Raw genomic sequence first — 13528 nt, 5'->3', positions numbered from 1 at the left:
GTGTGTGTGTGTGTGTGTGTGTGTGTGTGTGTGTGTTTGGTGGGAGAATCAGAAGAACTGGGTTCTGGCTGGAATGTCAGTGCACTAGTTGATTGGTGTGTCTGTGTGTGATCATCTAAAATTAAGCCTCAGTTTCTTGGCTCTAATGAGAATTATTTTCATGTTGGAGTCGATGGAGTTACCAATGGGTTTGGTGTATGAACCTCCTGAAATAGTGCTGCCATTTTGTGTGGCAGCAGAAATGTATTCCTGTCACTGCTGGCATGAAGGTTGCAGTTTTTATCAGGTTGTTAGTAGAAGGGTAGCAAATTGTAGAGAAAAGTTATGTTCTTGTCCCTGTGGCAGTTCTGTGTATCAGGTACTGTTATGATTACCATTTTTCAGATGAGGAAATTGAGATGAAGCAAGGGCAGACAACTGGCCCAAGGTCACTCACCTCATGTGCAGACTCTACCAGGTGGCCCCTCATATAGACAGCAGGAATGGTTTCATCACTCTTTAGAAAAAGGTTCTTATTAGGGTAACAAAATCGAAATTCCTGTGTCTATGTGTATTTACCCAAATATGTGAGATTGGTTATATTGCTCCTGTTAACTCCTGTAAGCATTCAAAGTACTTAGCTCTTCAGAATGATCCCATTTCTTTTTTTTTTTTGTGGTACGGGGGATCAAACTCCACACCTTGCATTTATGAGGCAGGCATGGTGCCACTGAGCTAAATACCACGCCCTAGATCCCATTTCTTTTAAGAAATAATTTATTTTATAAAGGTATAGTTGACATGTAAAAATTATATATATTTACCATTTAATACAGTATTTTGATAGATGTGCATATTCTGAAATGGCCACATCAAGCTAATCAATATCTATTAGCTCATTGTTTCTTATAGTGTATTCAGTTACTGCATTTATTTTTTGCATCTGTTATAATTATTAACTATGTATTTTGGGGGGAGGGTACTGGGAATTGAACTCAGGGCCTCAGGCTTACCAGGCAGGTGCTGCACTGAGCTACATACCTGGCCCCTATTAACTGATGTATTGAGGAGGTGATTTTTTTTTTTTTTGCTCTTTCAGTGAATGGTAGCAATTGAAATGTATTAGCTTTTTCCTAGTGTGTTATCTGTTCCTCCAGTGCCTTCTTTTAAAACCATGTATAACTTGGGAGGCTGAGGCAGGAGTATCCCTGTGAGTTCAAGGCCAGCCTGATCATAAAGCGAGACCCCGGCTCAAAACAAACAAAAAAAATAAAGCCACATATATTCAGTTGTAGAGTGAAAGTTTCTTAGATGGCAAGATGAACAAATACATAACCTACTTCTCTCAGTAAGAGATTTGAACCTACAGAAAATGTAGAAAGTGCTGGGCATGGTGTTGCATGCTATAATTCCAGCATTCAGGAGGCCAAGGCAGGAGGATCACCATGAGTTTGAGGCCAGTTTGGGCTACATAGTGAGTTCAAGTCCAGCCTGAAGTACATCATGAGATCCTATCTGGAATAACCAAAAAAGAGTGCTGGGGATTTAGTTCAGTGGTTCCATCACCTGCCTCACAAGCACAAGGACCTGAGTTTGATCCCAGTACCAAAAGAAAGAAAGTAAGAAAGGAAGAAAGAAAAAGAAGACTGGAGTATTAATTTAGGTACAAAAGTATAGAAATGGAAGAAAATAGTGTGAAAAAATAAAGCCAAAGTAGGATAGTGGCTTGTTAGCTGTGAGATTGAAGAATAAATCTAAAGCCAAAACCCAAAGCTCTCTAGCAAGCACTTTAGTCCCCCGGGACAGGCAGCGACTGTGTCACAGCCAAATGAGACGACTGGATGGCTACAGATCTCCATTACCCACTGTCTTTGCAGTTAGATAAGTTGTTGTAGTGGAAGGTGAGGATTTATTCTCTCAGCACGCAGTGTCAAAACTACCCATAGATTTTACAGACTATTTTTACTAACTTTTTCTGATGGATTTTTTTGTTTGTTTGTTTTGAGACAAAGTCTCAGTGTTAGTTCAGAATGGTTTTGAACTCACGGTGATACTCCTGCCTCAGCTTCCTGAGTGCTGGGACTATAGGTGTGTGCCACTATGCTGACTGATCAATTGTTGATTAGTCATTATCCTTGCATTAGGTAGTAAGAATTTACTAGTATACTGAGCTTGAATGAGGGACAGTATTTGGACTCCTGACCCCCTCAGTGCCTCACCTTCTTTAATTGTGCTGTCACAGATCCAGTTGTTAATGCCTAATATATGTATGTTTGTTATACCTGATGTGACAGTGTGTGCTTAGAGGAATCCACATGTGAACAGTAGTGAACCAAGATCAACTTAAAACAACTTATTTTGAGAGGATAGGTTAGGCACATATGGGCGCATAGCTTTTATTTTATCTATTAGGGAACTAGGAAATGTCTACTTAAGTCTAATAAGTACTTTCTTTGAATCTACAAGAGGCTAATTCAGTGTTCAAAGACAGTTTATTTATAATTGGGTTACTGACTTATTGAGGAAATGGGGTGTGATAATAAAGAACAAACTAAATGTTCATAATTCATTTGCCAGCTTGTTTACTCAATCAATTCTGGGCTTCTGAAACCAATAAAATAGAAGGAGCAAGATTAAATCCACTAAACCTGGTTCATATCTTTTGTTTATTTTTGTAGATAATTATATAATTGGTCTCTGTTCTCAAGAAATGTTTACTCTAGAGGAGAGATGATTTTAGAATACCCCTACGTGCAATTTCTATATACACTTGGGAAACAACTACAGACTTGTATAAGACAGTAAACACTGTTGTGCATGGTAGTACATACATGTAATCCCAGCACTTTAGGAGACTGAGGCAGGAGGATTGCAAGCTGAAGCCCAGGTGGGGCAATTTAGTGAGACCCTGTCTCAAAAGTAGAAAGGGCTGGGGGTGTGGCTCAGTGCAAAAGCTCTGGGTTCAGTCCCTAATATCCAGTACTACCATTAAAAAAAAAACAGTATATTAAGGGGATGGTGTGGCCATACACTCTGGAGGAGCTGTAGGGCTGGGGATTGCTGGAAAGTCTGCCTGAAGTGTGTTCTGTCTTGTTTTATAGACTTTCTGCCTGGAGCAAGGGGCTGCTTCCCTGTGGCCGAGGACTGACTCAAAGACCCCAGGACCCTGGGAGACAGGGACTCTTACGTATCCAGGAAGGCAAGCATGGATTTTCCTTTTCATACCTGTGCAGTGCAAACCCCTGTTTTCCTTTGAGCTGGGAGGTGCATAGAATGTTGCTGTAGGGGTCATGAGGCCCACCTATTTCTAAATATCTCATTTCTAAAGTGACCAAGAGAGCTGCATGACTGCGGGACAAACCCGTTCAGAGTCCGAGCTATTGTTCCTGGAGCCTTGGGAACTGAGCTCTTTGAGTGAAATGATGTCTACTTCCTGTGTGTAGGTTTGGAAGGCTCGGAAGAGGCATGCAGAAGAGCCAAGCTCGTCAGTTGTACCACCTAAATACTCCTAGTCCATAGTTTTGTTAATCCATACTAAATTGAAGTTTATTTAACTTGCTAATATGATACGAAAACTATGGATTGCCTTTCTCAATTTTGGAGTATTCATTATAATTAAAATTGTGGCTTTTTAGGCTGGGTGTGGTGGCGCACACCTGTAATCCCAGCCCTCGGGAGGCTGAGGCAGGAGGATTGCTGTGAGTTCGAGACCAGCCTGGGCTACATAGTGAGTTCCAGGGCAGTCTCAACTACATAGTGTGACCCTGTCTCAAAAAAGCAAATGTAAAAACAAAATTTAAAATTTTACTTCTTTCTTGGCTCTCAATATCTACCTCTTCTCACACTGACTAAACTAGTAATCATTTTATATTAACAAGCATCAGCAGTTTGCTTACAGTTTGGGATATTTTGTGTCTATTATTTAAGGAACGCAATAGGAAAAAGTCAGAGATAAGAGTAATTTACTAATGGTTATTTTTTGCAGTTAAACAAAATTTAAAATTTTACTTCTTTCTTGGCTCTCAATATCTACCTCTTCTCACACTGACTAAACTAGTAATCATTTTATATTAACAAGCATCAGCAGTTTGCTTACAGTTTGGGATATTTTGTGTCTATTATTTAAGGAACGCAATAGGAAAAAGTCAGAGATAAGAGTAATTTACTAATGGTTATTTTTTGCAGTTCTTTATGATGTAACTAATTAAGTGTGTGCATCACATTTGTGACGTATGCACAGTTGTTTGATAGAAAAATCAGCCGTTGTGCATAAAAGTTAAAGTGCATGTTAATCTAACTATATTTCATTTTAATTGTTTAGTTGTTGTAGGACCAAGGGTAGCTATAGGTAATTTCCCATGACTGGAATATATATTTTGAAATGCTAGGGAAAAAATGTGACATCATCACTGGTTGAAATATACTGTAGGTTTATTTTTAATCTTGGATTACTACTGATTATCTAATTGATTTCCCCTTTATTTTATAGCACGTTCACCTATACATGTGAATCATGGTGTGTGTGGTAATTAGTATCAACTTTTCTGTGAAGTGCTTACATTTTGTTTTAAGCTAATTCATTCTTGCACAGTGGGCATTAACTAAAATTGTATTCTTTGCCTTATCTTTATTTGTCTTTGCTTTATTTTTCTAGCTTAAGCTCTTTTAATAATTAGGATAGTATAAACACGGGAGAAATCAGTTATGATTAGACTCAGATTTGGATATTAATATTACTCTCTAAAACAAGTAATTTGATTTAATATTGCTTACAAAAAGATGGCTAGAAGCTGGGTGTGGTGGCACACGTCTGTAATTCCAGCAGTTTTGGAGGCTGAGGCAGGAGGATTACTAATTGGAGCCCAACCCAGGCAATTTAGTAAAACGCTGTCTCAGAATAAAAACATTAAAAAGCTGGGTGTAGTGGTGCACACCTATCATCCCAGTGCCTTGGGAGGCTGAGACAGGAGGACTGCAAGTTTGAGGCCAGCCTAGGCAATTTAGCATGACCTTGTTTCAAAATAAAAAACACAAAAGTGCTGGGGATGTAGGTCAGCGTGAAGGCCTTGGATTCAATCCCAAGTCCTTTAAAAAATAGAAAAAAGATGGTGGGTCCTATTCATACTATCTTCATCATAATGGGACTTAGGGCTGGTGGTAGATCACTTGCCCAGTATGTGCAAGGGCCTGGATTCCATCCCTAGCACTGCAAAAACAAACAAACAAAAAGACCAAAAAAAGGAGAAAAATCACTCAACTCCTAACACTCCCATTGAATGGATAATTGAACTTACTCTTTTTTTGTTGTTTCTTCATATAAAATCCAACGATTACATTCTGGGGATGTAGCTCAGCAGTGCCACACCTACCTGGCAAGCGCGAGATCCTGAGTTTGATCCTCACTGTGGAGAAAAAAAAAATCCAGTGATTGCTTCAAAGCTATTCATTCCATCTGCAGTAAGGAGACTGTATAGGTGTTTCAGCTTTTTAGGAAGCAGAGACCCAGTCCCTTCCCTGAGCTGTTTGTTGCAAATGGGAATGCATGAATCTTGAAATCTTCTGAGCACATGACTCACTTTTCTTAGCTCGAACTCACTGCAGTAATCCAGTTTTCATGTCTTTGTTTCACGGAGTGACTTCTTTATTTTTGTTGCAGTTCGGGACAAGCTGCGGGAGATCGTAGGCGCATCCACAAACTGGAGGTATGCTCTCCTGTGTGTGTTTGCCAGCTCCAAAGTATGGGCTGAGGCTGTAGTTAGGTGCAGGTGAAAGGCAGGTGGAGAGCTGTGTTTGAAGAGGGACCAAGAGATTATTTTTACATGGGGAAAAAGAGCAACATTTTAATACATGTATCAATTGATGCACTGCTGTCAGAAAATACCACGATTTATACATATTCCGCATTTTTCAAAGTTGTTCATGTATTTTTATGTCACTGAATTCATAACAAACCTTGTGACATGCTTATGGCCTGTGTTCCTCTTCCACTTTTATGCATGAAACTGAAACTCAGAGTCAGGGTTTGGGATTTGAACCCAAGTCTCCTGTTTTTTTTTTTTATTTTATGCAACTTGACTGCTTTATTACCTCTTGCAATTGACAGTTACTCAAGTTTCCCATATTTCTGTTTTGCTAAATATTTCCCTGCTGTAAAACAAAATTATATCCTCTTGGCTAAAATGAGGTAAGAGAATGGACAAGTGATCACTAGACATAAAATCTGTTGTTGGTGTGCAAATTATCTAATGATATGTTTTAAAGTCTTTTATATGAAAAACTTCAATTTACAGAAAAGAATGAATACCTCTGTACCCACCATCTGGATTCAATACTTGTTAACATTTTGCCGTATTTGCCAGTGTACACATATGCACTGAACCATTTCTAAGTAAGTTATAGACATCCTGACACTTTAGCATGCATCTCCAGTAAAGAAACACTTTCTTTTCTATCACAAAGTCAGCCTTCGTGTATCTCGGATAAATAAGGCATTCTCTTGTGTATTGAAATTGATACTAATCCCCTAAATAGTATATTACTCAACCATATTCACATTTTTAAGCTATTTTCCAAATATCTTCTATAGCTTTTTAAAGACTATCAGGATCCATTATAGGTTTTTATGATGCACCTGGTGGTTCTGACTCCCCAATCTGGAACAATTGACAATTCTTGACACCTGTCTCCCCTTTGAGTTTGGCTTTTAAGAGGCCAAACCATTTGTTTTGACCATTGGTTTTGTTTGTTTACCTGGTACCATTTAACCTGTTCTTCTATCTATTATATTTTCAGTGGGCTAAACATTTTTGGGAATACTACTTCATAAATTAATCTTAAGACATCTTAGTTAATGATATTGTCACCATTTTATTCCCCATCCCTTTCTCTTTTTTTCTTTTACCTTCCTCTTCTCTTCTTTGTCTTCCCTTTCTGTCTCCTTTTTGTTGTTTTGTTCTGCCTTTAAGAAGATAGATAGGAGCTGGGTACTTCTTGAGTATGGTCCATTTTCCTCCTCTCCCGAGGAGGGGTGTGGCACTGCATCCCCAGCCCGAGGCTATTTTTATATATTATTGTGCCCATCTTTCTACTTTTAACTTGATTTTAAGTACCCTATTCTTTGATCAAGGTGACTATATGGTCCATTCAGGAATATTTATATCATTTCCGTTTTTCTCATCTGCAAGTCTTAAAAAATATCACCACAAATGTTCAATTTCACCAAGTGGTGATTGCAAAGGGAGGGAAGGAGGAGAAGATGAAATTGACCCAGACTTTCCTCATCTGAGGGCTTCTGAGCGGCCTGGGTCACTAGAATTGTGGGGTAGTATTGCTCTTGTTTTATGAAGTTCTGCTTTTTCTTCTCAGAGACCATGTGAGAGCGATGGAGGAAAGGAAGTTACTTCACAGTTTTTTGGCTAAGTCTCAGGAAGGTCTGCCCCCTAGGAGAATGAAGGACAGTTACATCGAAGTTCTCTTGCCTTTGGGCAGTGAGCCTGAATTACGAGAGAAATATTTGACAGTTCAAAACACTGTAAGGTAATGTGGCACTGTTTTTATTTGTGTTATTTGCTTTAGTAACTACTTTGAGGTGTAATCCATACAAGTCACCTATTTAAAGTGTACAATTCTGTGGCTTTTGGTATATTCACAGAGTTATGCAACCATTACCGCAATCAATTTTAGAACATTTTCTTCACCACAAAGTGCATTATTTATGTTTAAATAAATATCATTATGATTTTTATTTAACTTACAGTTTTCTTTATTTCATAGGTTTGGCAGGATTCTTGAGGACCTTGACAGCTTAGGAGGTACTAGTATTATTATTTGCAATATTCCTAATACATCTTCTAGTTATATATTGAAACCTATGACTGAAAAGAGCCTTTTTACTCTTTAAACTGCACAGATGAGCATCTTCTAAAAGCACAGAAAATGAAAGACTTCTACTACCTTTGAATTTTCCTAATTTTCTCTCTGTAGACATAGATTCCTATTTAAGGAGTAATAGTCTGAATAAGGTTTCTTACAATTTTTATTTTTATTTTGGTCACAGAGGATTAAAGCCAGGTCCTCTTGCATGCTAAGCATGTGCTCTACCACTAAGCTACACCCGCAGCCCTCTGATAATTTTTTAAGAGTCTTACACTTACAAAAGAGTTGCAGATACAATATAAAGACTTGTTTTTCCCTGAATCCTGGGAGAGTAAGTTACTGACACGATGCCAAGTCAGACCCAAATATTTTAATGTGTATTTCGTATAAAGAAGGACATTCTCCTACGTAAGCATAGTAGAGCTGCCAAAGTCAGGAGATCAACACCGATGTGTTCCAATGCCTAATCCTCACACCCCATTCAACTTTTGCCAGTGGTCCTTTATCTCATGAAGATCCTATTTGGAATCCTATGTTGCATTTACCTGTCATGTCAGAAATAGTTCCTTAATCTGTCCTTGACTTTCATGATTTTGACACTTTTGAAGGCCACAGGCCAATTCTTTGGTGGTGTCCCTCTTTTTGGATTTGTCTGCTGCTTCCTCTTGATGAGCTTCTGAATCCCCATCTTGGGCAAGATGTCACCAAAGGGATGTGCTGTACATACTGCGTCCCACGAAGTGGTGCATGAGTTTGTTTGTCCCGTTACTGAGGATGTAAACTTTGGTCACTTGAGGAAGGTGATTGATGTCTGCCAGATTTCTGTATTCTTTCTCCCTTTGTAGTAAATAAATACATTGTAGGGAGGTACTGTGAGCCCTTATAAATGTCCCCTTCCTCATCAGACTCTTGGCTTTTTATTGTTATTACTATTTGCAGTGATGGGAGCTGAACCCAGAGCCTTGTGCATGCTACATGCTAGGCAGGTGTGCTCCCACTGAGTTACATATCCAGCCCCTCAACATACTTTTTTATTTGGGCGGTATTGAAGATTGAACCCAGTGATTTGCACGGAGCTACAGGCCCAGCTCTTTTTGAGTCAGGGTCTCATTAAATCAGTGGCAAGTAAAAGGCGAAAGATTTATACGATCTGAAGAGAAACCAGAAAATCATTAAATCAGTAAATAGGTTGTGCTCCAACTTGTGATCCTCCTGTCTCAGCCTCCCTGAATGCTGGGATTACAGGTGTGAGCCACCATGTCTGGGTCAGTTACTATTTTTAAGTCACTGTAGACTCAGCAATTCTTATTTTATTTACTTATTTTTTGAGAGAGGGTCTTGCTAAGTAGTCCAGGCTGGCCTTGAAATTCGATGTGCAGCCCAGGCCAGAATTAAGAGATGTGCTCTACCACACCCAGCTCCTGGTTGCTATTTTACTGAGTAGGTCATATGTTACTGTCTTTTGTTTGGATGCTCAAATCATCCCATACCACCTCAGTCCTTTGAAGCTAGTTTCTGTTTTTTCAATACATCCTTAGCATTCTCTGAGCACTTCCTCACTTTCTGGCACAGTGGCATATTCTAGGCTCCTTCCCTGGCCTAGTGCTCCAGCCAGCCAACTGCAAGGAGCCCTGGTTCTTTTCAGTGGAGAATGATATTGAGAACGCAGGCTGCTGGCTGTCAGCACTTGCACATGTTCTCAGTGGAAGAGCTGGGGAATTGAGGTGCATGTGTACACCGTTACATCTGTCTGCTTCCTCATTCTACAGCTGGGTTCTACTGGTAGTGATGAGGAAGGCAAAATTTAACACAATCTAAATCTTAAGTACTAGATGAAACACTGAAGGCCACAACTAATGCTGTCACCTTCCCCTTAATTTTCCCCCTCCCCGTGGCAGCTGTGCTTTGCCCTGACAACTCTGTTCCTATATGTAATGGTTTTTGCTACATCCTGTTTCTGTGGGAGCCCGATTCTCTTCCGGAATACCCAGATGTGCTAAGTTACAAACTGTCATTGCTTGAGTAACTGCCTTTGTTCTGCTTCTGTAGCTTCTGTATAAAAAGAATAGCATAATCCTTGCTTGGGGCTCAGAATTTGGAGTGGCAAACTCTGAACCTGCTAGTGCAATAAACCTTGGTTACCCTCCATCTCTCTGAGGGCCGCTTGGTTTATTCCTGCACTGTTCCTACCGTTATAGTGGCTCCAATTCCAGCTCTACACCACTGAGCTAAATCCCCAGCCCAGAAAGGCTTTTAAATGGACTTTTTTGCCTTTCACTTCTATTGTGTCCTATAGCAGGTGCATGGATGGAAAGATTTGCTGTCACTAAACAAATAACTACTGAATTTATACCCTGCCTTGAGGGTGGGTGATACACATCTGAATGGATTATGGGGAAGAAATGTTAAGTTTAAATGAATTGATGTGCATAGAACCATGTTTGGCACATAGAAATGTTTGTTAAGATGGGCAGAGGGTACAGAAGATGAAGGCACAAAGTGGGAGCCAAGGGTGGTGCTGGGAAGGAGAGATAGTGGAGTGAAATAACTGCTTCATGATTAGGAAAGAGTTAGGAAGAAAACAGCTGAGTCCTTGTGATTTGCTCTCTTTTCTGAAGATGTTTGCTACTGTCAGACTTACACTGCGTTCTTATTCTTATTGAATCCCTGTGTCTCTGTGGGGTGGTGACAAGCCATGTAGTGGGCCTGGGCTTTGGGTTTTGGATTTCTCACTCACTCTAAATGTGAGGTAGCAGTCAGATGGTAGGATCGCCAGATTACAGTACTTCAGTTTTTAAAAGTATTTGGTTCTAGGATTAGATCACTGGTAGATTATCAGGGATTGGTCTTCAAGACAAGATTTTTTTATGAATTTCAGGGAGAAAATCGCAAATGTTGATAAATGATTTTGCTTTTCTCTTATTTGATATTCTCCTGATTTCCTACAGTTCTTATTTGCTACATGCACACCAAAAATCATGCAACTAAGATGTCCCCTTTATCAATAGTTACAGCCCTGGTGGACAAGATTGGTAAGCAGTATCAATTTCTATGCACACCTGGAAGTTTTAGTAATTGTAAGATATTGAGATTGGATGAAATAGTCCCCTTTATAGGGAATTTTAATGTGTATATGTGTGTGTGTGTGTGTGTGTGAAAATATCTAGAATGCATTATATCAAGATATTTATTATAATTCTGTGGAAGGATTTTTGCATGATTCTGGTTTTGTTTTTTATATGCTTGGCACTGTCTACAGTTTTTGAATAGACATAGCAAATTTCTTTTGTATGTTAAAAAAGTCATGCAAGTTTTGAAGACAAGATAGAAATGTAGTAGAATTTGACAAATTTTTGAATGATATTGTCCATTTACAGTACAGAGAGTTTTCAGTATGGTTTGGACACAGACTGATTCTCTCTTTTACAGATATGTGTAAGAAGAGCCTAAGCCCAGAACAGGACATTAAGTTCAGTGGCCATGTTAGCTGGGTTGGGAAGACATCCATGGAAGTGAAGATGCAGATGTTCCAGGTATATATGCACCTGAAGATTGTCCAGTATTGTCACATACAACCAGCTAATCTCAGTGGGAGAATAGTTTTATTTACGTATCTATTCAGAGGTCACCACTTCTAGATAAATCATTGAAAGTTCATGTCATACAGATGGTAGGGTAACATCCTCCTCCCAAAGACTGACACAGTGTTTGATGTTTACCTTTTAATATTTATTATTTTCTAATCATATGCCACTCCATGTTAAAGGTGCTTGTTTCTGGTTTTCCCTGGGAGCATTTCACAAAAGTCTGAGTTCTGTGACACATGTGTCTTAGTCCTAGTTGCTGAGACACAATGCCCAACACCCACAACTTAAAGTAGGAAGAGTTTATTTGATTTGATTTAGGCTTAGGGTCAGTGGTCAGCCGCCCCAAGGCAGAAGCAGCATGGTGGAAGGGCCTAGCCGGAGGAAAGCTGCTTCGGTCCTGGCTCTGGTCTCTGCTGAAGCAGAGAGGGAAGAGAGGAGTCGGGGTGGGAACCTTCCAGGTCACGCCCCTGTGACCTGCCTCCAAGCAGACCCCGCCTCCTGACAGCTTGTTCAACACTGCAGCTTTTGGGTGATGCCCCAGAGCTAATCATAACCACATGCATGGGATTGATCACTGTGTTCATTTCTTAGGGTCGCTTTGCCACCAACTATCACACGGTACTCCCAATTGGTGGCATAAAAATAGCAGAAATTTATTGTCTTGGTTTGGTGGCTTTAAGTTTAAAGTCAAGGTGTCAGCAGGGCCATGCTCTCCGAAGCCTGCAGAGAGAAGCCTTCTTGCCTCACCTTTGCTACTTGCAGCTTGCTGGCAATCTATGGCTTGCAGCTGTAGCCCTGATTCAGTCTCTGTCCCCATCATCACACGGTCTTTTCCTCTTGTGGCTGTCTCTTGTGTCCTAGTAGGATACTAATCCTTACTGTGTTAAGGGCTCAGCCTCCTTCAGTATGACCTCCTCTTTATTGTAATTGTCCCTTTTCCAATTAAAATCACATTCATAGGTCTGAGGGTTAGGACTTCCACATATATTACCAGGGGGCACAATGGGACCCGTAACCACCATTTAGGTGGCAGTTAGGAACAGCCAGCCCCCTCTAGCGAGCAAAACTGAGAATAGCTTCATAAACAAATGACATATTTGACAAGTACTCCAAAGAGAGTAATAGTACAGAAATTAAATATTCAAGGTATGTCCAAGATTCGCTGTGGAAAACTTAAATAAGTTATGCCAGGGTCTTCAATAGACCCATTGTTCAGATGCATTTGTTCCTGCCATGGAATTATGAAGCATTTTACCTTTTAATGGAAGAAAATTTTCTGCTTTCATAATAAAAAGCCTGAAGGAGCCGGGCGTGGTGGCGCATGCCTGTAATCCCAGCACTCGGGAGGCTGAGGCAGGAGGATCGCTGTGAGTTCGAGACCAGCCTGGGCTACATAGTGAGTTCCAGGGCAGTCTCAACTACATAGTGTGACCCTGTCTCAAAAAAACAACAACAAAAAAAGTAGAACTGAAATCGGGAGCGAGTGAGTCTTGCTGCTTATTCTTTTTCCACTGCCTGAAATTCCCTGTGCCCTGGCTCCTCATGGCCACGGTCCCTCTGTGCTTCTGCGTCACTTCATCACTTCCTGATTTGCCCAACTCAAAGCACCTGTTCCTTCCCCAGAGCTGCTGCCTCAGGACCTTCTGTCTGACCTCTTTCCTGGTACATGCTCCTCTGTCCTGCAGTATGCAAACGCTCTTCACCAGCAGGCCCTGGGTGTGAGGCAGCCAGCCCACTTCCTGACATCATCCATGTAACATTCACTTAGCAGTTGATCACTGTGTACCTAATCCATGTGTAGCAGGGAGCAGTGAGCAAACACAGTTCCTTTCTTTCAGCGTTGGTGCTCTAGTAGTGCTCCGTAATGACCTGCCTTGTTCATCCGTTGGCAAACATTGATTAGCTGCTATCTGCCAGTCTTTGTGCTGAGTTCTGGGTATACAGATGTGAGGAAAAGTGGACTTTATCCACACAGAGCTCACCATACGTCGAGTGACAGCCACTCAAATGATTATATTATTAGGTACATTTCTCAGTAGGGACACTATTAACATTTTGTGCAGGAAGGTTTTTTTTTTTTTTTTTTT

General features: G+C 40.3%; 1 protein-coding gene across 2 annotated transcripts in view; it reads left to right on the top strand.

Moving 5' to 3' along the window:
- Acot9 (acyl-CoA thioesterase 9) overlaps positions 1 to 13528 on the top strand; it is a 26117-nt gene that overhangs the window by 5111 nt on the left and 7478 nt on the right. Inside the window, exons 2-8 of one of the 2 annotated variants that reach the window (XM_019204998.2) lie at positions 3081 to 3178; positions 4469 to 4495; positions 5636 to 5681; positions 7345 to 7515; positions 7753 to 7790; positions 10803 to 10886; positions 11284 to 11387. In XM_019204998.2, coding sequence (XP_019060543.1) covers positions 3081 to 3178; positions 4469 to 4495; positions 5636 to 5681; positions 7345 to 7515; positions 7753 to 7790; positions 10803 to 10886; positions 11284 to 11387 — 568 coding nt within the window. The remainder of the gene's footprint in view (positions 1 to 3080; positions 3179 to 4468; positions 4496 to 5635; positions 5682 to 7344; positions 7516 to 7752; positions 7791 to 10802; positions 10887 to 11283; positions 11388 to 13528) is intronic. The other variant, XM_019204999.2, reaches the window with a different exon arrangement.

This window comes from Fukomys damarensis, unplaced genomic scaffold, assembly GCF_012274545.1.
Source record: "Fukomys damarensis isolate Sample0158 unplaced genomic scaffold, DMR_v1.0_HiC HiC_scaffold_39, whole genome shotgun sequence".
NCBI lineage: Eukaryota > Metazoa > Chordata > Mammalia > Rodentia > Bathyergidae > Fukomys > Fukomys damarensis.
The sequence above is the reverse complement of the archived record's forward strand: the minus strand, read 5'-3'. Positions and strand labels throughout refer to the sequence as shown.